Below are 25,396 nucleotides of genomic sequence, written 5' to 3' on the forward strand. Positions count from 1 at the left end.
ATCGTTTCTTTGTTTATGCACAAATAATATAATGCATCCCGTCTACTCATAACCACATACAGTAGCGGACAGGAAAATTAAAAAAATATTCACCCTTTATTCAAATAATATTATTCATATTTTGTAAGCATATTGCATAGTGCTTGGAGTCGTTTGTTTTATTTGTAATGATAACGTGCAAAAACAAGAAAACCTACAAAAATATTAATATCTGATTATGTTGTAGTCAGGGCATCCTGTCAGCTTTTTGTTTTTCTATGCATTTTTTTTTTTCCATGGTAAAATAAAAACCTGTAGCTTTAGTTTGCCTTTTTTGCCAAATAATTTTGTCAGATAAATACCTTAACCAAGTGCAGTGTTTTGTTCTTCACTCACATTTAAAATATATAAAAACATATATAAATGGTGTAATCGCACATTAAAAACAAAAATCACTTTTGGACAGTCTAGCAAAATCTCTGACATATTTCTACCATCACAGCTATCTAATAAAGAAAAGTATATGCGTCTTGTAAAATTAAATGGCATATAAAACAAATTAGAATCAGAGAAAGCCAGAGAAAGGAAAGATGAGAGAGAAAATGAGAGAGAATCTCAAAGAAAGCGAATAAAGGGAGAGAGATATTGCTCTCTTTTCTTCTCTTGGGTATGAAATCGTTGTCAAGGGTCCCGTTCCCATGGCGATCGCATCCGCCGCGTCTGTGTTTCAGCGTGTGTGTGTGTGTGTGTGTGTGCCGAGACCTTGGACGCGAGCGGATGGTTCTCCAGGTTCATGCTGAACAAAAGAGAAAGAGAGGGAAAGTGTCCCTCCTCCTCTGATTTTAAAGAGACGGTCTATCAGACGAGTGTCAGTCTTGGGTTCAGTCTATATCTGTGGCTGTTATTGTACCTGGGTCCTTTTTTCCTTGATTATTCATAAACAGTGGCCGGTCTGGAGCTCGTATACGAACATAAAGTAGGAACGCTTTCCCAAGACACCAATTAACCCCGATTTTTGTCTAAATTATGCGGTGACATTTTGTTTCTCTTTACCCGGCAAATGCGTCCTCAGAGTAAAACATTGTGTTTGTGCATCTTCACCCCGAAGTAAAAGAGGCTCTACACTATATTCTGTACAAGTCTTAGGAAGGCCTTTAGGGAACACACATTATTTCCTGAAAACCTTCCCCTCTTCCATGCAGTTCAAACGCTCCCCGAATTATTCTATTAAATGATTTCAGTTCTTATTCATGATACTGTTTGCTGCATCTTTGATAAATTAATTAGAAGTTTGTTTTTTAAAATGATCAGCAATACAGAACATATTGCCATTGCCATTTGCCGTACCACAATGGAATTATCCCAATTGGAATTTTTATAGATAATGTTCATAATAATATAACACAATTATGATTTGTATTTCTTGTTTTAGGCAAAAATGTACACAGGATTGTTTTATGGACTAATGTTTATGTTTTACTCCAAACAAATTCAGAATAATCTGTGGTTTTAGGAAGAATATTAAACAGCCCTCAATCTATTTTGAGTCCCAAATATTAATTAAATATGTAAAAATTATTTTAAAAAATTATTGCATTTAATTAATCTATGGGACTTTAAATTGATTAAGGGGAATTCAAATTGATTATACATTCCCCTCAAAAAAAATAAGGGGTAATTTTTTACCCCTTAAAGTAAATTTTTTTTTACTTTATCGGAATCGTACGAAAGTTGGTAAAGGTTTTGGCACTTGCGATCTGAACACACACACACACACACACACACACACACACACACACACACACACACACACACACACACACACACACACACACACACACACACACACACACACACACACACACACACACACACACGTAGTGTTTCCATGTTTTATGGGGACTTTCCATAGACATAATGATTTTTATACTGTACAAACTGTATATTTTATTCCCTTAAACTAACCCTACCCCTAAACCTGCCCATCACAGAAAACTTTCTGCATTTTTACATTTTCAAAAAACATCACTTAGTATGATTTATAAGCTGTTTTCCTCATGGGGACCAAAAAATGTCCCCACACGAACAAGGATTTCAGATATTGCCATCCTTATGGGGACATTTTGTCCCCATAATGTAGGGTTTACCAGGCCACACACACACACACACACTAGTGGAAGCGTTTGGTACTGCAGCCGAACACAATCTCACTGAAAGCTCATTTTTTTAAGATATCAACTTAAAATTTGGAACACAACTTGTTTAGATTTATGGCTTTGATTCTCTCACAGTTTTAGAGTAAAACGTGTTTTGGAAAATATATATATTAAATATAAAGTATGTTTGTGCATTTTTCAATGTACAATTATTTTTGTTAGTTCACTTTTTAAAACTTTTTTCACTTCTGCAGTAATCTGCCAAGTGTCTTCTTTAAAAAGATAACAAACTTCAGTCTGTGATCAAAAGTGGTCAAGATTTATGAAAGTTTAAGTTGGAAATTTAATTTTCAGGTCTATGCTCAAAAAGTGAATAAATTTATTACAACTACTGCATAAATATAATTAAGTACCATAAAATCTCCTAAAAAATACAAAATATTAAATAAAAAACATTATGAAACAAAAATATAGTACATTCATTTCATTGTAATTTAAAAAATACGGTGATTTTTGACTGACACATAAATAGGGTTAAGAAAAACTGAGTTTGGGCCAGTTTCCATTATACATTACGTGATCAAATACAATAATCCTCTAAAAAAAAATAAAAAATTAAACAAATTTTTATATTTTTAATCAAATGCAAACAAATATTCAAACACAATACGTACCATACAAGTCTATGATGCTTTGATGGTGCTTTTTGGATCTGCACTCCTCTTCAAGTGTGTCCACATTCCCCCACAATGCCTTGCTCAGGTGAGGGTCTTTGTTGAGTCCAGGACGTCCAGGAAGGAAGGAAGGGAAAAAGTCCAAACAGGGAGACTGTCTCATTCCCATCCCAGGAGAGCGTTTGCCTGCTGAACCGACACAAACACACGTCAGGAAACACCGTGCAGAGGTTTGCCTTATTTGCCACATTAAAGAAAATGGGTCAAAGGAAGAGTTGCAGTTTTCAGTCCCTCTTTGAAAAAATGCTTCTCTAAACACGAGCCGAACCGCAGCTTTGGAACCGTGACATTGAAGTTTTGTCCTTTGCATGTTAGTCAAGTCACCTTTTATATAGCGCTTTTAACAATTACATTATTGCTTTACAGTGATAATAGGAAATTAAAGTAGCCTAACGGAGATTGTTTTGGCTTTACAGCAGATCTAGATTCACTTCCGCTGCAAAGATCATTAGTTATTAGCTTAGGGGTCGCTTACACAACACCGTTTTAACTGAAAACAGAAAACTTTTAATGTATTCTGGGCGTTCATTTGCATTTGCTGGCTCGGGTTAGTTATTGAACGAGTCTATCTGAGCAGAAATGAACGTCTTTGTCATCACAGTCGGCTCATCGCTTCTCCCAAATAGGTTTTTGCTGTAAAAATTATCATTTTAACAAACATTTTCTGTGGCGTCTGATATAAGATGCCTTGCTGAACAAATGATCGCTCATCAGCAGGCTTGTCTAGAGTGCCTGACGATTTTACACTATTAAGAGCAGCTTTACAGAGATAATAGGAAAATAATGCAACAAAGTTTGTTTCTAGAAGGAAATAGCGTCACAGTCCAGCTTAAAGGGATAGTTCACCCAAAAATGTAAATTCTGTCAGTATTTACTCTCCCTCATGTTGTTCAACCCCGTAAGACCTTCGTTCATCTTCAGAAACACGAATTAAGATATTTTTGATTAAATCTGAGAGCTGGATCACTCCTCCATAGGCTTCTAAGGGATTGAAACTTGTTCCCCGAAAAGTTATTAAAGACATCGTTAAAATAGTCCAAGTGACTACAGTGGCTCAATCTTAAATTTATCAAACGACGAGAATACTTTTTGTGCACAAAAACATACAAAAATAACGACTTTAATTTAACTATTGATGTCCTTCTCTGTGGGCGTCGAGTGAGTTCACTAGTGTAACAGCGCAGCGCTTCTGTGTTGTACGTCACACGCATCACACACACATGACCAGCGTCGGCCAATAGTGAGCCTACGTGTGACGTAGCACTACGCTATCACACTACGCTATCACACTACGCTATCACACTACGCTATCACACTACGCTATCACACTACGCTAACTCACTCGAGGCCCGCAGAGAAGGAAATGAATAGTTGAAATAAAGTCGTTATTTTAGAAATAAAGTCGTCAAAAAAAGTATTCTCGTCGCTTGATAAACTTAAGATTGAGTCACTTGGACTATTTTAACGATGTCTTTAATAACTTTTCGGGGAACAAGTTTCAATCCCTTAGAAGCCTATGGAGGAGTGATCCAGCTCTCAGATTTAATCAAAAATATCTTAATTCGTGTTTCCGAAGATGAACAAAGGTCTTACGGGGTTGAACAACATGAGGGAGAGTAATTACTGACAGAATTTACATTTTTGGGTGAACTATCCCTTTAAGTAAGTTCAGTGATGTTTCATTTTTGTTGTAAAAAGTTATTAATTTAGATCATTTATACATGCAGCCGCTCTGGAGAAAACAGTGATGTCATCATCCAGCTCAGTTCAGTTCTCATGTGATGTTGTCAATGCAGGAAGATCAAAAATATCGTCGAATATTAAATTAAATGTCCCCCGACTAAGCATGCCGACAGAAGAGTCAGTGTTTTTGGACTGTCGTGTGTGTGTGTGTAACGGTATACTGGAAGTGAACTGTGTTCTGTCAGTCTCCAGTGCTAAGGGAGCTGTTGCCAGGTTGACTAGAGAGACAGATCTGCCAAAAGCTGGAAGCGTGAAGCAGAAGCTCGCGGAGGGAGTAGCTAGTCTCTCTGAAATCATAAACATCTCCCACTTCCTCCGTCAGCTCTAAAAATACCTTCCCGCTTCGTTTCATGCACAGCCTCCCTTCCCCGTCTCTATCAGCTATGCAAATATCACACCCTCCAACCAACTTTGTTTTCCCCACGTATCGCACAGGTTTTATTTCGCGTGGTTCCTCTCTCCGACGGCGCACACGCTTAGCCTGTTGCCTCCAGAGAGCACGTGTCTGAGCTCAAAACATGCAGCTGTTCTGGGAAAAACACTTTGTGCTGGTTTTTATGTCAAAAACGGCTATTTTTGGGGCAGTCTGTTGTTTTTCCAACTGATGGACAGATATCAGAAAAGAGTAGGGTCGGGAATCGAATACTTGAGGTCAGGAATCGGATGCTTGTTCTAAAAGTTCTCTTATCGATTCCTTTGTGAGCGTTTCAATATGACTTTAGACCAATTAAGCGTGAGACGACTCGCGCTGTTTTCAGTGCTGCACACACACATCCAAAACGTGCGCACAATTTGAGCGCAATACGTGCTGTTTTTAGGGATGTGCACATCGATCCTGCAGTATCGATATATCGATACTCACAAGCTACTTACTTGGTATCGATGCCTCTACAAAAATATCGATTTTAAAATTATATTAATAATTTCTGCATCATTAAGTGTTTTTGCTACTTCTGTTTAATGTTTGTGCTAAATAGAAAACCCCCCTCCCTGACATATTTAGCTGGCCCGTGAGAGAAGCGAGCGACATGCACAAGTACACGACACGTCATGTACCCTACACGACACGCATCGCACAGTTGCACACTTCCGCATAGAACGGCACTATGGCAGAAAGAAAGCGAAGCGTGGTGTTACTTTTAACACCAATCTGAAGCTTAAAGATTAGAAAATCTTTATCAGCAATTAAAAATAAAAAGACATTCAAGAAACGTCTATACGAACATTGCTAAATAGGAAAAATATGTAGAAAGTTGGAAATTAAGAAAAAATGGTCTGTTTAAAAGCAAGAAACGTTTAATAAAGTGCAAATATGCACAATTTATGTTGTTGGTATTTTATTTTATTAATATTTGTTATAACGTATTATTTTATTTACAATTTTTTTTGTAAAACACTGTATTATTTGAAACATGTTTATTTATCTGTTGTCAAATTTGCTTTTGTAATAAATGTATTAATGGCCAGTGTGCAGTGGCGGTTCTAGACCATTTCAACTGGGGGGGCCAAGCTGGGGCCAGTTGTGCTGTTAGAGGGGCCAGTTGCATTTAGACCTTATTGTTGTCATATCATTTTCTGCACTGCACTGCAGGCATTAACAGGCAAAATACCATGTTTATAATCATTCAACAATGTATTTGCATTTCCATTATATTTTTACATTTGCATTACATATTCAGTATTAGTCACAGTAACTGTAATTGACATGATGTCATTCTTTCTCTCCATTTTGGTGAGAACTATAGAGCAAAAGCAATGGGGACCAAGAAGCGTATTAATTAATTTACTTGCTAGGTTACTATGTCTAACCATTTACAGGGCTCCTGCACACTTTTTAAAATCGAATTTAAGGCTTTTTAAAACCTGAAGAAATCAAAATTCATACCGTACATTAGGGGTGTGCGATATTGACAAAAATATATCTCAATATTTTCAATGTTTTGTTGATGATTAGATGATATTTTACTGATTGTGTTTTTGTGCTGGTGACATGGCTGGTTTAGGCCTGTTTTTGACAGCAGACTCACAAAGATATTCATATTTTTTAATATTCTATGCAGTGGTCAGTTAACAGCAGGGACCGAAATTCATTTTTTAATTAATTTTTAATTAATTTAATTTGCCACCTTAAATTGATTTCCAGAGGCATTTTCACCTATATATGGACATTCTTTCTAAACTTATTTAGAGTTATGAATCACCTTTTATGTCAAATATTAACATTCAAATTATACAGTAATTATACTTATTTATACAATAATACTTAATTATACAATAATTATACAGTACCACTGTTACCAGTCAAATTAAATAATTTAATCAAAATCCATCTTTGCAGTCTAGAGGAGACACAGAAGTGGCATTAATATATTTACACTCAATTCACAATTGCATAAAGCTATGAGATTTTTTTAAAATCAATATTTAAACATGAAATTATTTCTAATTTTAACGTTTTAATTAAAGGGTACTTTAAATATGAAACTAAAACCGCCAGTAGGCGGCGGCAAGTCACTGTCTTAATAAGTGAGTTGAGGGATTCATTCATTCAACGAATTCGTTCAAACGGCTGATTCATTCGGGAAAGAAGAAAGTGATTCCTTCAAAACGCGGATTTCAGTCAAGAAATCATCGCTGTTTGTTTTCCCTTTATTTCGCCGACTAGAATTTCAAAATGAAACCGTAGCAGAGTCTCAATGCAACAGACAGCGATATAAATATGATATAAATATAAGGCATAAACTAATTTGGGGACATAGCCTATGAACCGCACACAGCAGTGAAAGGACGAGAGACAAATGCGATGTCAGCTCACAGTGCATCGTATACAGTTAAAACATTGATTACAATATCATAATAGACAATACACATCGCACACCCGATACGCACATAAAGAATGAACTTGCAACTGAACTGACATTTACCAGCTTTCTCCTTCTCTCCTCTCTCGCGTGCAGGAGACAGACGTTATTCTGCCGCGATTCCCGCGAATGTGACGCGAATTGTCACGTGAACAAGCAAATCCACAAAGATAGAATAATAAAAAAGTAATACGCATACAACGATAACAACGATAGCAAAAAAAAAAACAGTTTTGTAAAAATTCTTTCACACTCCACATTTAGGGGGGCCACAAGGGGGGCCAAGATTGTTGTCACAGGGGCACGGCCCCCCTGGCCCCCCCTCTAGAACCGCCAGTGTGTCATGTGGATGTAATTTGCATGTAAGTGTAATGATCAAATTTTACAAAATATTAACATTATTTTAAAAAATCACATGTACAGTTAAAAAAATAAGCGGTATCGGTATCGATATCGGTATGGTTAAAATTGAAGCAAAAAATATCGGTATCGTATCGAATTAAAAAATTCTGGTATCGCCCATCCCTCGCTGTTTTCTGTCTGCAGTGCAGCTCTTAAAGTGACAGCAGCCTAATATTCCTGCTGCATCTCTCTAATAACTCTAATCAAACAAAAGACTAAGAGAAAATAAACTCGTTCTTGACTGAATAACTTTTGTAACTATATTTTTAATGTATATTTTATTTATAAAGTGCAGTGTTATTTTATATTTGATTCCAGTTTCTGTATCTGAATACCTGAAAAACACTGTTTATTTCAATCGTATCTTTGTCTAGTTGTATCTATTTGTTGCGATTGTTAATTTTTAATTTGTTCTTTTTTTAATTGAGTGTTTATTGTCTTTAATAATGCTTGAAATGTATATTAGTTAGGCTAGTTGTTCTTCTATGGTATTTTTAAACCACAGGCAAACGTTCCTTGCGTAAGTGTTGATTTTTGTTCATGATATTCAGCTACAATTAAATGTTTTTCAGTAAAACTAAATGTGAATGATATCTAAGGCAGTTTTTTTTTACCTTTGTGTAATGTTAATTAGGAATCAACAAGAATCGGAAACGTTAAAATTGCGATAGCAAGAGCGATAACCATAACGATAAAGATATAGTTCTAAAATCTGTATAGTTCACACCACAACTAACTTATAATATAGTTGGATTTTAGTATTTTAGTATATATAGTATTTTATATACTAAAATTATATATATGGAATCACTTTCTGAATAAATTTTTTTGACAGCCAATCAGAATCCATACTGCTTAAAGAGTTCGAACACAGACGACAAATGCAGGGCGTGCAAGAATAAACGTAATGATATCAACTGGTGTGGATGCTAATATAGTTATCGTTATAGTTCTTGGTGTGAACTGTGAATGGGCCTTTACTGTTAACACTAAATCCTCTTTGAAAGGCAAAAAAAATCAAACATCAATATCAAAATTGACACTGGTCTTATTGTGCACAATTAAATAAAAAACAGGGTTTTTTTTCTTTTATCACTTATTACTCACTTTTTAACCCTTTCCTTGTGACTCAATTCTGACACACTACTGTTTGTACTGTAAGTTTGGGATCGGTATGATTTATGAATCTATATTTTTGTGATCAAAGCTGAATTTTCAGCATCATTACTTCAGTCTTCAGTGTCACATGATCCTTCAGAAATCAGTATAATATGATGTTTTGATGCTCAAGAAACATTTATTATCAGTATCAATGTTGAAAACTGCTTATTATTTTGGGGGAAACCATAATTCATTTTACAAATAGTACATAAATAGAAAGTTCAAAAGAACAGCATTTACTTGGAATAGAAATCATGTATAACAAATATATTTACCTTCATTTTTAAATAAATTTAATGTGTGCTTGCTGAGCAAAAGTTTCAACTTTTAGTATCAAACTCAATTTTTTTGAAAGGTAGTGTATGTATCGCCAACTTTTCACTTTTCCCAATGGATAAAAAGTCCCACTTTACAATTTATTCTGTTAAACAACAAAGGTTCTTTATTGGCATTGATGGTTCCATAAATAACCTTTACCTTCCATGCAATCTTTCAAATCCACAAAAAAAAAAAAAAGATTCTTTATAATGGGAAAAGGTTCTTTAGAATATTAAAAGAAAAAATCGTTCTTTTAAGAACTGACGACTGAAAACTACTTTGGGGAACCAAAAATTTTCTTCAATTGCATCCCTGCAAAAACACCCTTTTGGAGCCTGAAATACATCAGATTACAACATTAAAAAAGGGTTGCGCGCCCATTTCATTAAGCCAAAACTCGAAAATATTCCCGCATCTCATTCAATCGATCAAATATGAGAAAAATCCCATTGCTGATGCATGACTGTTGTACTCCAGATGTCATTTCCCCCGATTGGATTCAGCCACGGATAGCCAAACGCATCCATTCATGTCCATGTCACAAGAAACAGTGATTCCTATGACAGCGTTCATAAATCTGCATGGCCTCTTGTCTGGGTCCTAATTAAAGTTGCTCTCGCTGGATCTGCCGGCATTATCCCGACTCCTAATGAACAATCTGCTTGATTTTCTGTGATTGATTCTCACCTTTTCATTCGAGCGGTTCACCTCATTATCAGTGTATTCTCGGCCGTCGCCGCCTCTCAGATTATTCGTCCGGCCGCTGTAATTAGACAGTAACATAATAGAGAGTATTCTTCATCAACAGCCCACCACAGGTTTAATCAGCTGCTCACAATGGGATATTACCTGGACTCTTCTGACCCGCTGGAGACTGTCGATGCTTGTCACTTTAGATTTGGAGACGGGGGGGTTTGGCTGATGAACAGAGAGCACTTTTGGCCTCTCAATGGCTGGACGTGTTAATTCCCAGCCTGCCAGTTGTGAGATTGGGCTCCCATGATGAGCTGAAGCCCTTATTTATTTATTTAGTAATCTAGTGTGCCCTTAATTGGGTCTTTTTCTGCTCTCTTTCTGCCAAATAAGCACAGGATGAGGCAGTGCCAGACTGAAGGAACTGAAAAACAGCAGTTTACCGTATTTTTCTGCGCACACAGAAGCAGATTTAGGTGGTACGTTTGGAAATAGACAGATTTATGGAAGCTTGTTTCCGCCACAGAATAAAACATTTTAAAAGATACTTGCGACTTTTTATCTCACAATTGCGACTTCATATCATGCAATTCTGACTTTATAACACATAATTGCGAGTTTATATCTCAGATTTGTTAGATATCTAAAATTTGTATTTGCGATTTACAAAGTCCAATTCTAAGGAAAAAAAAGACTGACTTTCGCAATTCTGACTTTATAACTCACAATTGCGACTTTATAATACGCAATTCTGACTTTATATCTTGCAATTGCGACTTTATAACACGCAATTCTGACTTTATATCTTGCAATTGCGACTTTATAACACGCAATTCTGACTTTATATCTTGCAATTGCGACTTTATAATACGCAATTCTGACTTTATATCTTGCAATTGCGACTTTATAACACGCAATTCTGACTTTATATCTTGCAATTGCGACTTTATAACACGCAATTCTGACTTTATATCTCGCAATTGCGACTTTATATCACGCAATTCTGACTATATCTCGCAATTGTGACTTTATTTAACGCCATTGTGACTTTATATCACGCAATTCTGACTTTATAACTCGCAATTGCGACTTTATATCACGCAATTCTGACTTTATATCACGCAATTCTGACTTTATATCTTGCAATTGTGACTTTATAACACGCAATTCTGACTTTATATCTCGCAATTGCGACTTTATATCACGCAATTCTGACTATATCTCGCAATTGTGACTTTATTTAACGCAATTGTGACTTTATATCACGCAATTCTGACTTTATAACTCGCAATTGCGACTTTATATCACGCAATTCTGACTTTATATCACGCAATTCTGACTTTATATCTCGCATTTGCGACTTTATATCACGCAATTCTTACTTTATATCTCGCAATTCTAAATTTATATCTCGCATTTACGACTTTATATCACGCAATTCTGAGATAAGATTTCTGAATTGCGAGATAAAAATTCTTAATTACCTTTTATATTCTTTCTTCTGTGGCGGGATCCATACAGATCACTTTCCTAACGGGAAACGACTGAAAAAGAGGAAATACATGAGAGGAATTACTAATAAAGTAACCGAACACAGAGTCTGTTGAGTTTAGTGGTTTTGTAGTCCTTGTCTATTAGTTTTGAGGGCATGTATATGCTTCATACACATCAACCTTTAGCCGATATACGCAATTACCATTGTGCCTGACAGACTCATGAACACCTTGCATACTGTGTGTTTTGATTTAAACTATTAACGACTACAGGATATAAATGTGAATGTCATTATAAAATATAAATATAAAATAGAATGAGCACCACCTACCAATGACAAGCAATAGAAAATAGCTAATTATTATGGACTATATTCGTAATAGAACAATAGCTTACTGAATACTGTGCAGTATATAACTATTGTTTGAAAATAGCATGTGAAACAGAATGCATTATGCAACTAATAATTATTTCAAAGATTAGCTTGTTGTCACTTCATGCTGCATGCTTTAATAGGTGGTGTCTGTAATGCTTTTTTGAGGATTACCTGTCATGCAGCATCAAGTCAAGTCACCTTTATTTCTATAGCACTTTTTACAATACAGATTGTTTCAAAGCAGCTTTACAGAGATAACAGGAAAATAACAACAGAGTTTGTTTCTGCTGTACAGCAGATCTAGAAGAAAATAGCGTTATAGTCCAGCTTAAGTAAGTTCAGTGATGGTTCATTTTTGCCGTAAAAAAGTTATTAATTTAGTTCATTTATATATATAACCGCTCTGGAGAAAACCGTGATGTCATTGTCCAGCTCATTTCAGTTCTTATATAATGGTTTCAATGCAGGCAGATCAATAATATTGTTGAATATTAAGTGTCTCCAACCGAGCAAGTAAATAGAGCTGTTTGTGAATTTAAAAGATCTGAAAAGTTAAAAAAGTGCCTTAAACGAGTCAGTAATTCCAATCTCGCTTCCTGTTACAAACCTATGTTACAATGTAACAAATTTGCATAATCCCAGCTTGTGGTCTTGATTGGCTGAACAGCGTCTCTTTGCTCCGCCCTCAAACACTGTAGTTGTATCTGAGACTGGAAGAGTTTGGTTCGTGTTGTTCATGTCGAGAAAACGCTGTTTTCTGTCGACAAAGCAAATCCACTTTGATGCACTTCCAAAGGATTAGGACTCGCATTGATATGGAAAAAACAACCATTGTTCGTATCGCTGTGTATCAACCGCTGAGAAGAGCTGAAAGTCAGATATGGTAATGGGAGTTTGGTTCCTGATATGCATTGTAAGCGGTTGACCAATCACAATACACTGGGTAATGTGACCAATCAGAGCAGAGCAGCTCTCGGAAAGGCGGAGTTTAGAGAAACTGAGTCTTCAGAGTCTTCAAACGAACCGTTTCAGAACCTGAGAAATGAGGTGATGTGGAATGTATATGTATATTATGAGAAAGTGGTCCGCTCTGATGTGTCTGCAGTGTTGAAGACATTGTTTAAACCTCTGACCGTGTCTCTTTCCTCCCAGGATTAAGTGTGCAGTCGTTGGGCAGAAATGGGCTGCGGCTTGAGGAAGTTTCGTCACATTGAAGACAACAGTCCGGGAAAGATTTACTCCACCCTCAAGAGACCGCAGGTGGAGACCAAGATCGGGGTCGCCTACACGTACCACCACGTGGACTTCCTGGTGGGGAAAGACGGTAAGTTCTCCTATTACACGGCTCTGTGGAATACTTGATTCTGATTGGTCAATCGCACCATCCAGCGGTGAGTTATTCCCAGATAACAACCTCTGAGAACAGAAACGCAGGCTCATCCGGGTCACTGAAGTCAGCAGCGCTATACGCTCGCTAGGAACGTTTTTTCTTCGTGGAAGTTCAGCTTTCGGTGAGCTAATAAAATATTAAAACTCAGTCTAATCAATATTTTGTGTACAGTTATTTATTTATGCCATCCAGTATCGTGGACTCGCTCTCTCTTGTTTCATACAAACGCAGCGGCTGCCATTTTGTGAATATTGTTTTGTACACTGTTGGATTATAAGATACAAACAGTTATGATTTTAAAACAGTTTAATCTGAAATCAATATCTCCATAATTATTTATGTGCTGAAATGTGGTGTAATAAGTGTTATGACTGTATACCGTATCTCTGAAGTGTCCGTCTAGTTTGATCTCGCCGCTGAAACTGCTCTCTCCTTGAAGCTTTGCGTTTAAAGAGCTGATAAAATATTTCAACTCAGATCAATATTTCGTGTCTAATTATTTACTTGTGGCAAGTATCCGTGTAATAAGCAGGATAATGTCTACATTATTGTTATCTCAGAATAACCCCCTTCAGGTGTGTGTGTGTGTGTATGTCCTGATCACCCGGTCGGGTTTATTCTGAGATAACGACCGGCTGGATGTACATTCTTCCTCACATAATCTCTGGTGAATTCACTCTGAGATCGAGTTACTTTTAAAAAGAGAAGATCAGCAGCAGAGTTAGAAATGTTGAGGTAAGGATAATCAGCAAGGAACTTTTGAAAAGAGAAATCACGCAGAAAAACCTTCCTTTATACTTTGCTGCTCTAGAAAATCCCCGAAGTGATGACACTTGCAAATGACAAACCCCAAATCCTCCCAGAATTCTCTCTGTGAGTCTCAGTACCTGCTTTCAGGTGTGTGTGATCCGCGGGGAGGCTCCTGGATCCCGCAGACTGTGAGGTGGATAATGTGGGAAGATCCAGAGGGCCTGGGCTAAATATATCTGTCAGTGTTGTTCTTTCTCCCGAGCGGAGCCGGGCTGGAGTTTAGTGTGAGCCAGAAGTCTCGCTGACAGATCACAATAATCCTGTGTGGAGGATTCAGATGAACACTGAGGCCAATCTCTCTCTCTCTCTCTCTACTCTACATCTAAACACATCTATCCCTTTTCCCTCTTTCCTCCTCTCGAGAAATTCCCGTTTTTTTACTTTTTTAGCATTACTTAAACAGAGTGGGTGAAATCTATCTATCTATCTATCAATCAATCTATCTATCTATTTCTTTCTATCTGTTTCTATCCATCTATAGCAATGTCTGTCTGTTTCTATCTATCTGTCTATCTATCAGCCTGTTTTCTATCTATCAATCTATCTGTTTCTTTCTATCTGTTTCTATCTATCTATCCATCTATCTATCTATCTATCTATCTATCTATCTGTCTATTTCTATCTACCTATCTGCCTGTTTCTATCTATCTATCTGCCTGTTTCTATCTATCTATCTATCTGCCTGTTTCTATCTATCTATCTATCTGCCTGTTTCTATCTATCTATCTGCCTGTTTCTATCTATCTATCTATCTATCTATCTGTCTGTTTCTATCTATCTATCTGCCTGTTTCTATCTATCTATCTATCTGCCTGTTTCTATCTATCTATCTGCCTGTTTCTATCTATCTATCTGCCTGTTTCTATCTATCTATCTTCCTGTTTCTATCTATCTATCTATCTATCTTCCTGTTTCTATCTATCTGCCTGTTTCTATCTATCTATCTATCTATCTATCTATCTATCTATCTATCTATCTATCTATCTATCTATCTATCTATCTATCTATCTATCTATCTATCTATCTATCTGCCTGTTTCTATCTATCTATCTATCTATCTATCTGTCGGTTTCTATCTGTCGGTTTCTATCTATCTGTCTGTCTATCTATCTATCTATTTTTAAACAGATAACATTGTAAAACCTTTTTCTAAATTTTCAAACACTGCTTTAAGTCAACATTCAAAGTTTGTCTTGACAAGCTTTTCTTCAGTAGTTAAAAATCTTTGAATTTTGATTCATTTTAATTCTACTACCATGCATTAAAAAGCGAACCTGCATTCTCTTTTCGCAACCCTTGATTCAGTTCCAGGAAGTGAGTAATGTTTCATGTGGGTCACAAACGTTAGATGTTTCTCCTGAAATTCCCTATAGGAGAAATAAAAACAGCTATAAATGAGACCATTTCTGACATACAGTAAGAGTACAGAACCTTATTACATTGATAAACAGTAGAAATTGATGGAAAATGTTCGAGTTCATAAGGAAATCTCTTGATATTTGATTGCAAACCTGAGCACAGTTTGAGACATTGTTGAGATCACCTTAGAAACCCAAATAACCTGTGCTAAATTAACATTCTCTAGATGATTGACATCTGGAATTATAGTTTTCCAGCACTGTTACAGTAATGACTATAATAAGGCAGCCTGGTCATGTGATTGCTCTATATGCCCTTGAGTTTTGCGAGATGGGTGAATATGTGCATGCAAGAGCTGCTATGTTGAGCAGTTTTAATCCATATCTCACACTTCACCCACAACGCTTCATTTCTCCGTACTGCCTCTATTATTGCAAATATATTGCTATTCATAAAGGAGTTGCAAAGCACTTTAAATGAAGGGGAGGATGAGCAGAAACGTCTCATCTACAATTCGAAGACAATAAAGTTCCACACGCAAGACTGCCTCTGCTAGCTTAATGTTCCCTGACGCCACGCGGGTGCAAGCATTAGACTGAACATTTCTTAATCGCTTTAATCGAATTTATGCATCCATGGTCAACTTGCAGCATTGCTTTCTTTCACAGGCACCGCTACGAGTATTTCAGAGATCTGACCCATCAATCTCTCTTAAGATGTTGTGGTGGTATCGCGACGTGTACCAGATGTTGTGATTACGATTAAGATTAGCGCCAAGCAAACGGCGCTATTAACTTAATTTACTGCTCTAATAACACAGAATAGGAAAATCACACATAATGACTTAATTTTGTCACCTAGATTTTTGCAGACGTCCACAATTTAACTCACAAGTCTCTTCTAGAGTCTCTAATCTGGCTTCAGATTTGAAGAACCTGTAATAAAGTCAAACATGAAATCAAACACAAATTAAAGAGCAAATCATCTGAGTTGCTATTCAGAATAATTTTATTCTTTTACTCTGTCAGTGTTATTATAGATAACTAAAACCATAAAATATATTTTCGTTATTTGAAATAAAAAAAACTTAAAGTTATTATTTTTCATCTAGTTGCCAAAGCAACAATTCAAAATTTCTTCTAGGTTTAACGTGAATAAACGTGCAATAAAATAACTAAAACAAAATGAATATCTAAATAGAGGGATAAAAAAAACACTAAATTATCTAAATAAACACACGCAAAAAAAAAACTTCTTCAAAATATGAATAAAAAAGAATAAGTTAATGATATTAAAATAACACTGAAAATTAAAAAAACATTTCCATCCTGGTTTAAACCGGTTTTCTTGTGAAGCAGTTTGACTAAAAACAGCTTGGTCACACACACACACACACAGACACACACACACACACACACACACACACACACACACACACACACACACACACACACACACACACACACACACACACACACACACACACACACACACACACACACACACACACACACACACACACACACACACACACAAACAAATTAAAGAGAAACTGCTGAACAATAACACGTTTCTCTTGAATCATTAGACCAAAATAACAGTCTACGCTTTTGAATTTGTCTAAACACATTTCACCCGCAACGCTGGTGTCAGAAACAGCGTTTGTAATAAGTCGTGTGGCGAAATACACCAGCATGTGCTTAACATGCCCTGCACGTTTTTTATTTCCCTTAAATGTGATTTGAAATGTGTAAAATGTCAAGAGGAAGAGGAATAGAAAACACACTTCCGAACGGCTTCTCGGCCACACGCCGCCCTCGAAATCACAACCCTGATACAATCAGCAGATTATTGAAATGCAAAGACACCTAATACCTTTATTCAGCCTGTCAGTCAATATTGCAAGGTGTTTTTTTGTGTGTAAATCAGCAGAGAGGGAATGGGAGGACATCTGTAGGAGAGTCAGGATTTAAGCAGGGGATTCAGGAACTGGTGCTTTTATTCTGAAGCCTAACGGTGTGAAAATTGAGTCTGAGGGACGCCACGGGAGACTCATTCACAGGCATTTGCTTCCCCACATTACCTTCCTTCATTTCATCTTCCCCGTGTGGACGAATGATGAGTTCGGGCCCCGGACCCGCAGAAGAGCCCCAGTTCAAACCTCTCTCCTGTTGTCAGGTTAAGGGTTTCAGCACAAACCTCTATTATATTCTCTCTGATGCATCGATTCCTTCTGCTCTTCTGTGAGATGCTCCTGAAATATAGATCAAACGAGATATTCGTACGAGTCGATCAAGACGCTGACGACGCTAAGCGCTTCTTTTAGCGTAGCATTTTTATTGTTATTTTTCACATAGAAACCTAAGGATTATGCTTAAATGCTTCTAATTAGTTTCATGCACAAACATAAATTGTGTCTATACGTCAGGCTTGTGCAAATTCAGAAATATTCATTTCAAATCCATCCATCTATCCATCATCCATCTATCTATCTATCGATCTATCTATCTATCTATCTATCCATCTATCAATCATCCATCCATCTATCTATCCATCATCTATCTATCTATCTATCTATCTATCTATCCATCTATCAATCATCCATCCATCTATCTATCCATCATCTATCTATCTATCTATCTATCTATCTATCTATCTATCAATCATCCATCCATCTATCCATCCATCCATCCATCTATCTATCTATCTATCTATCTATCTATCTATCTATCTATCTATCTATCTATCCATCATCCATCCATCCATCCATCCATCTATCCATCTATCTATCTATCTATCTATCTATCTATCTATCTATCTATCTATCCATCATCTATCTATCTATCTATCTATCTATCAATCATCCATCCATCTATCCATCCATCCATCCATCTATCTATCTATCTATCTATCTATCTATCTATCTATCTATCTATCTATCTATCTATCTATCTATCCATCATCCATCCATCCATCTATCCATCTATCTATCTATCTATCTATCTATCTATCTATCTATCTATCTATCTATCTATCTATCTATCTATCTATCCATCATCCATCCATCTATCTATCTATCTGTCTATCTATCCATCATCTATCTATCTATCATTCATCATCTATCTCTCCATCCATATATCATCTATCCATCCTTCTATGTCTCAATCCATCCATCTATCTATCCATCTATCCTATATTCATCCATCCATCCATCATAGCGTACCGAGGAGAGCAATGCTTTGGCTTCTTTTGTAACTATTTTCATTAGCAGAAAAAAAAAAAATCCAGCATCCAAGACAGTAACCATGACATTCTCATGCTAATGATTCCAGCAGAATAATCCTGAGCTATTAATACACATAAAATGTGTAATGCCTCGGTCAAATTTCAAGATTATTAGTGTATTTTTTTTTTTAAATTTTGTCTTGGGTTGGTAAACACACTTGGCCAGGAGACTTTCTCTTTTTAAGTCTCCTTTAATCTTTCTAAAGGATATCATGTCTGCCTTGGAAAACATCTTAAGAAGAGATCGATGCGCATTAAACTTACAGTGAAATGGGAAGCTATATAATTTAGCTTCAGTGCAAAGTAGACAGACATAAATAGCACTTTTTTTTTCCACAAGGTCCAAAAAAAAAGATTTGAAACTCTTTCTTTGCCTGTGTAAGAAAGCTTTAGGAAAACAAAACAAAAAATTATTTATTTTTGCACATGCAACATGCTTAAATGTGGGACAAAATAATTAAATATTTTTTTTTTTTACTAATATCAATTCAATAGTTAATGCTGTTTTATGAAATTACACTGTAAAAAGTGTTCAGTTCACTTACTTAATAATTTTAAGGCAACAGGTTTACTAAAAAAGTAAATAAACAATGCCTAATTGAAAAAATTAAGTTATGTTAACATGACAAATCCACATTAGTTATTTTTTTCGGTTAAGCATGAAGTTTATTTACTTAAAAAATGTTTTAAGTTAAGTCAAATGATCACAGTGAGCTGTTGGATAAAGTCAAGATATTTGACATGGCTAAAATCATCATTATTTTTCATTCTAGTTATTTTTATATTAGATGATCAAAATATGATTTGTCCTTCTAATGCTTTTAAGAAAGTACAGAACAGCAAACTATTCCCTTGCTTCCTTTGATAGGTATGATTAGTCTCCATTTGTGAAATCAGTGTTGTTTTTGGTGTGTTGTCAGAAGCAGCGAGTGAGTGTGTGTGTGTGTGTGTTCTCGTCAACAGGAAGTGCAGATCTCTGCAAAGTTCCTTCCTCTCTTTCGACAGAGTCCGTGTCAAAGCTCTTTGTTTTTTTGCTCTCAGTGCAAAGCTGCAGTTTGTTTCAGATTAAAGCTGCTGTTTGTGGGGGAAGAAACTCATCGTACTCCGCTCAACCCCTTTCCAGTGTCAGGCCGCTGTCGTCTAAATGGCTTTTGCCTCAGTTTAATGTCAGAGTAAAGCACATTTATTGGTGCACGTCTCCAGTTTGTCACTGTGAGTGAGAATGTGTGTCTCCTGCATTGATCTGCCTGTCGGTGTCTTGATAAAGCCGGCTTGCTTCACGACTCTGGCGTGTGTGTGTTTGCCCTCGACCGCGAGCGTCTGCTTTACATCACAGCGTCTGAAACACACTGAACCTTCACAAGCCAATCATCTCACATCAGAACCAGCAGAATCGATTCTGTTCAAATGCAATCTTCAAGTTTCCAGCAGTGGGATAAACAACACTCGTTTAACACAAGGAGCCCGTTTACTGTCAACTTATTCTCAAAGAGAGAAAAATATAGATATTTCTTATATATATAAATATAAATAAATAAATCAAAATCATCCATCTATCTATCATCCATCCATCTATCTATCTATCTATCTATCTATCACTCTGTCAGTCTCTCTATCTCTCCACCCATCAATCTATCTATCCATCCATCAGTCTTCCATCTTTCATCCATCTTCTATCTATCTATCTATCTATCTATCTATCTATCTATCTATCTATCTATGGTATCTATCTATCTATAGTATCTATCTATCTATGGTATCTATCTATCTATCTATCTATAGTATCTATCTATCTATGGTATCTATCTATCTATCTATCTATCTATCTTCCATCCATCCATCCAATCTTCAATCCCTCCATCTATCTATCTATCCATCCATCTATTTTCCATTTATCCATCTATCATCCATCCATCCAACTTCCATCTATCTATCTATCAATCCATCTATCTATCTATAGTATCTATCTATCTATCTATCTTTCTATCTACAGTATCTATCTATCTATCTATCTATCTATCTATCTATCTATCTATCTATCTATCTATCTATCTATCTTCCATCAATCTTCAATCCATCCATCCATCATCCATCCATCCATCTATCTAACATCCATCCAACTTCCATCTATCTATCTATCAATCTATCTATCTACAGTATCTATCTATCTTCCATCAATCTTCAATCCATCCATCTATCATCCCTCCATCTATCTATTTATCTATCTATCTATCTTCCATGTATCCATCTATCTTCCATCCATCCATCCATCCATCTATCTATCTATCTATCTATCTATCTATCTATCTATCTATCTATCTATCAATCTATCTATCATCCATCAATCTTCAATCCATCTATCTATCTATCATCCCTCCATCTATCTATCTATCTATCTATCTATCTATCTATCTATCTATCTATCTATCTATCGTATCTATCTATCTATCATCCCTCCATCTATCTATCTATCCATCGATTGATCGATCGATCGATCGATCTATCTATCTATCTATCTATCTATCTATCTATCTATCTATCTATCTATCTATCTATCTATAGTATCTATCTATCTATGGTATCTATCTATCTATCTATAGTATCTATCTATCTATAGTATCTATCTATCTATGGTATCTATCTATCTATAGTATCTATCTATCTACAGTATCTATCTATCTTCCATCCATCCATCCAATCTTCAATCCCTCCATCTATCTATCTATCCATCCATCTATTTTCCATTTATCCATCTATCATCCATCCATCCATCTATCTATAATCCATCCAACTTCCATCTATCTATCTACAGTATCTATCTATATATCTATCTTTCTATCTACAGTATCTATCTATCTATCTATCTATCTATCTATCTATCTTCCATCAATCTTCAATCCATCCATCCATCATCCATCCATCCATCTATCTATCATCCATCCAACTTCCATCTATCTATGTATCAATCTATCTATCTACAGTATCTATCTATCTTCCATCAATCTTCAATCCATCCATCTATCATCCCTCCATCTATCTATCTATCTATCTATCTATCTATCTATCTATCTATCTATCTATCTATCTATCTTCCATGTATCCATCTATCTTCCATCCATCCATCTATCTATCTATCTATCTATCTATCTATCTATCTATCTATCTATCTATCTATCCATCCATCCATCCATCCATCCATCCATCCATCCATCCATCCATCTATCTATCTATCCATCTATCTATCATCCCTCCATCTATCTATCCATCTATCTATCTATCTATCCATCCATCCATCCATCCATCTATCTATCTATCAATCTTCAATCAATCTATCTATCATCCCTCCATCTATCTATCTATCTATCTATCTATCTATCTATCTATCTATCCATCCATCCATCCATCCATCCATCCATCCATCCATCCATCCATCCATCCATCCATCCATCCATCCATCCATCCATCCATCTATCTATCTATCTATCTATCTATCTATCTATCTATCTATCTATCTATCTATCTATCTATCATCCCTCCATCTATCTATCTATAGGTTTGAGGCTTTATTGTATAAAATAATTCTATGATATAGACAGTATTTCTCTTATAGAAAAGATATACTAAAAATGTTGATGAGTCATCCTGCACTACACAGATTGCTGTCCAATCAAATCCTCTCTAGATTCACTGTCATTAGAGAAATTTTACACAAAAATAAACACACACACAAAAAAAAAATGCTGAATGATATTGGCAGCATAAAAAACAGACTTGAGATCACATGACCTGCCCAATGCTGGCTTTACCACTTACACTTGTGGATTTCATTTAGAGCGAGGGATGCAGGGGGAGTGGCTTATCGCATCAGATATATATATGTCACTTTGCTCACAGCTGATTGGTCTAGTTTTAGTTTGCGATCACTAACCCAGAATAAAACCTGCTCGAGAATCGTGTAGCGCAAGTTAACATGGTGTTGAAAACTTCTAAAAACCTGAGTTTGCACAAACTTTCCTGGGTACTGAAACCAGCTTCATGCAACAGGCCTCGAGGCAGCATTTATGTGATACAAAAAAGTAATATTATGAAATATTTTCTGAATTTTCAGCATCATTACTCCAGTCTTCAGTGACACATGATCTTTCAGAAATCATACTAATATGCTGAATTTATGCTTAAGAAACCTTTAATATTAATATCAATGTTGAAAACAGTTGTGCTGCTTCATATTTTTGTGGAAACAGTCATACATTTTTCTTTGATGAAAATAACTTTCAAAAGAACAGCATTTACTTGAAACAGAAACTTTTTTTAACAGTATAAATGTCTGTACTGTCACTTTAATGTGTCCTCGCTGAATAAAAGTATTACTTTCTCTTTTAATGATGGCAATTTTTTAGGTGAACTATTCCTTTGAAGATAATAAGTTAACACAATCTTGCAAGTGAACTCTACTGTGGCCGGTCACATTATTCAAAGGTCATTGTAAAAAGTTCATTCGTACCGTTTCTCTGATCTCAGCAGAATCTGCAGCGACTTTCAATTCTATTCTCTGGCTTTATCTGACCTCGATCTTGTAGGCGTCTCTTTTTGTTCTGGAATAAAATAAGAAATCACAATAACAGAACATAAAAATGCTGTTTATTTTCCCCTCCAAAGCCTCCTTTTCGAGTTTCAATTACTTTCTGGTCTTTTCTTACTGTGTACCACTATGGGTTGAAATGTGTAGATAAGCAGGCGTATATATGTGAAAAGCGTTTTGATATAAACTGAGAAACAAAAAAGATATGCAACATCTGAAATTTTTGCTTTTTTGAGGCACGTCAAATGAAATAATGACATAGCAAACAACAGCTGATGAGCTCAGTGTTTAAAAGCTATTGAGTTTGGGTCGACTAGTTATGCATAAAAATGCAATTCATACAAATGCCTTGAATATACCACTTCTGTGATGTTTTAATTTGTGATTTTGAACTTTTTAATGCTATTAATATTCAAAACTAATATTTGTCCACCAAAAAAATATGAAGTCTGTCACATGACAGGAATGCAAAACAAGTATATTATAGACTATCACAGGATAAATCTGCAGATTTAAGAATGAATTACTAGCTACTAATTGCGTCTTCGCCAGTATAATCAAATTACTGTACTTATTACTCTCTCTAAAAAGTATTGCATTACGTATTACTTTCTAAATCCCATATCAACAGTTGAACAACACAAGGATGAAAATTAAACAGCTCTTTTCATTCTTTCAAATAAATCATATAAAAATGCTAAAATTATTCTTGAAATGACCAAAGTATTTAAAGGGAGAATGTTACATTAAAATATACATTTGAACATAGAATTTTTATGTTAAATCCACTATTGGATTATATAGAATTGCACGATAAAGTATGTAATGCAATAACATCAGAAGTAGCTGTAAATTATATAATCATTTACATTAATTTTCTCAAGGCCAAAGTAATTAAATTACAGTAATGCATTACACCCAACACTGAACATGACTGAGTTTCAATTATTTTGTATCGTTACTGATTATGAAAACATATATATGCATGTTATCTTAAAGCTTTTGCTAATAAAAATTTATAAACAGCCGGCACTTCTACAATATTAAAAAAATATGAATAATAAAGTCCTCTGAGATCAACTAAACTAAACAATCAATAATTTTCTGTTGCTTCTTAAAAATGATAAAACTATTTCAAAAATGTATGAAGCCATCATGAATATGATTACGTCACAGAACTTATGGCTTATGCATTCTAAATTACAATTGGTTTTCCTTTCGATCCTTATTTTTTATTGAACTCTTTATAAATTTCCATTTATTCTTGGATCGGACTCTAATCAGAGCTGAAGTGAACATTTGTGGCACTAGATTTGGCTTGACTATCATCCAAACATGAAAGCTTGATGCTTGATGAAAATCTTTGGTTATTTTTGCAGATGGACTTTTCTCAAAAACCCCAATTTCTCATATTTCTACTCCCAATTTTTGGACTTGTGTTTCCATGGAATCAGCCTGGAATCACAGATCTGTTTCCATGGCAATCCACCACCTGTTGTTCCGTTCTTTTCACACGTCTGCCATGAGATGATTGGCATTTGGGAATAACAAAGTACACAGGTTTATTTCTTTTTTGTTAGGAAGTGTCAGGCGTCTCGTTTTCAAGTTAAAGATTACGAACAAATTTGGTGCCATAGATTAAAACATGTTAGCCCTTATTTTAGTCATTAGGTTACGCCAAGAACATAACACCAAGAACAAATAATATATTTCAAAAACGGCCCTATGAGGATTCGAGTGAAACGACGGCTCAATAGCTGGTCAATACTGACCTATTCAGTCTCATCTATGAGAAGAAAGCACTAAAGAGAGATATGAGAAGCTTTCACTGATGTTTCAAACAACTAAATGCTTTTGCAAAGACTTCATTGTACAATGGAAAGGCCAGTTGAATCATTTTCTTTGCAGGATCTTTAGAATGACAATTCATAGAAACAAAAAAGAAGAACTTCCTGTGTATTGTCAGCTATTTTAGGACGTATACCCTGTTTAATGCTGTCATATACTGAAGCAATCTCACTTTGACATGCAGATGTTTAAGTGCATTTAAAGT

At 35.7% G+C, this 25,396-nt stretch overlaps 1 protein-coding gene and 1 long non-coding RNA gene across 3 annotated transcripts in view; one reads left to right on the forward strand and one right to left on the reverse strand.

Annotated features, from left to right (window-relative positions):
* Positions 1-25,396, forward strand: part of rftn1b (raftlin, lipid raft linker 1b) — a 118,168-nt gene that overhangs the window by 5,661 nt on the left and 87,111 nt on the right. For both annotated transcript variants that reach the window (XM_077229956.1, XM_077229955.1), the window contains exon 2: positions 13,070-13,241. In XM_077229956.1, coding sequence (XP_077086071.1) covers positions 13,097-13,241 — 145 coding nt within the window. In that variant the 5' untranslated portion in view covers positions 13,070-13,096. The remainder of the gene's footprint in view (positions 1-13,069; positions 13,242-25,396) is intronic.
* Positions 13,123-17,716, reverse strand: LOC143738076 (uncharacterized). Its single transcript, XR_013203829.1, has 4 exons — positions 17,560-17,716; positions 17,352-17,427; positions 15,373-15,484; positions 13,123-13,225 (listed from the first exon to the last, which is right to left on the reverse strand). It is a non-coding gene; the product is annotated as an uncharacterized LOC143738076 (long non-coding RNA).

The sequence above is a fragment of the Siphateles boraxobius genome, unplaced genomic scaffold (genome assembly GCF_051911475.1).
Source record: "Siphateles boraxobius isolate OS27281-9 unplaced genomic scaffold, OSU_SipBor_1 137, whole genome shotgun sequence".
NCBI lineage: Eukaryota > Metazoa > Chordata > Actinopteri > Cypriniformes > Leuciscidae > Siphateles > Siphateles boraxobius.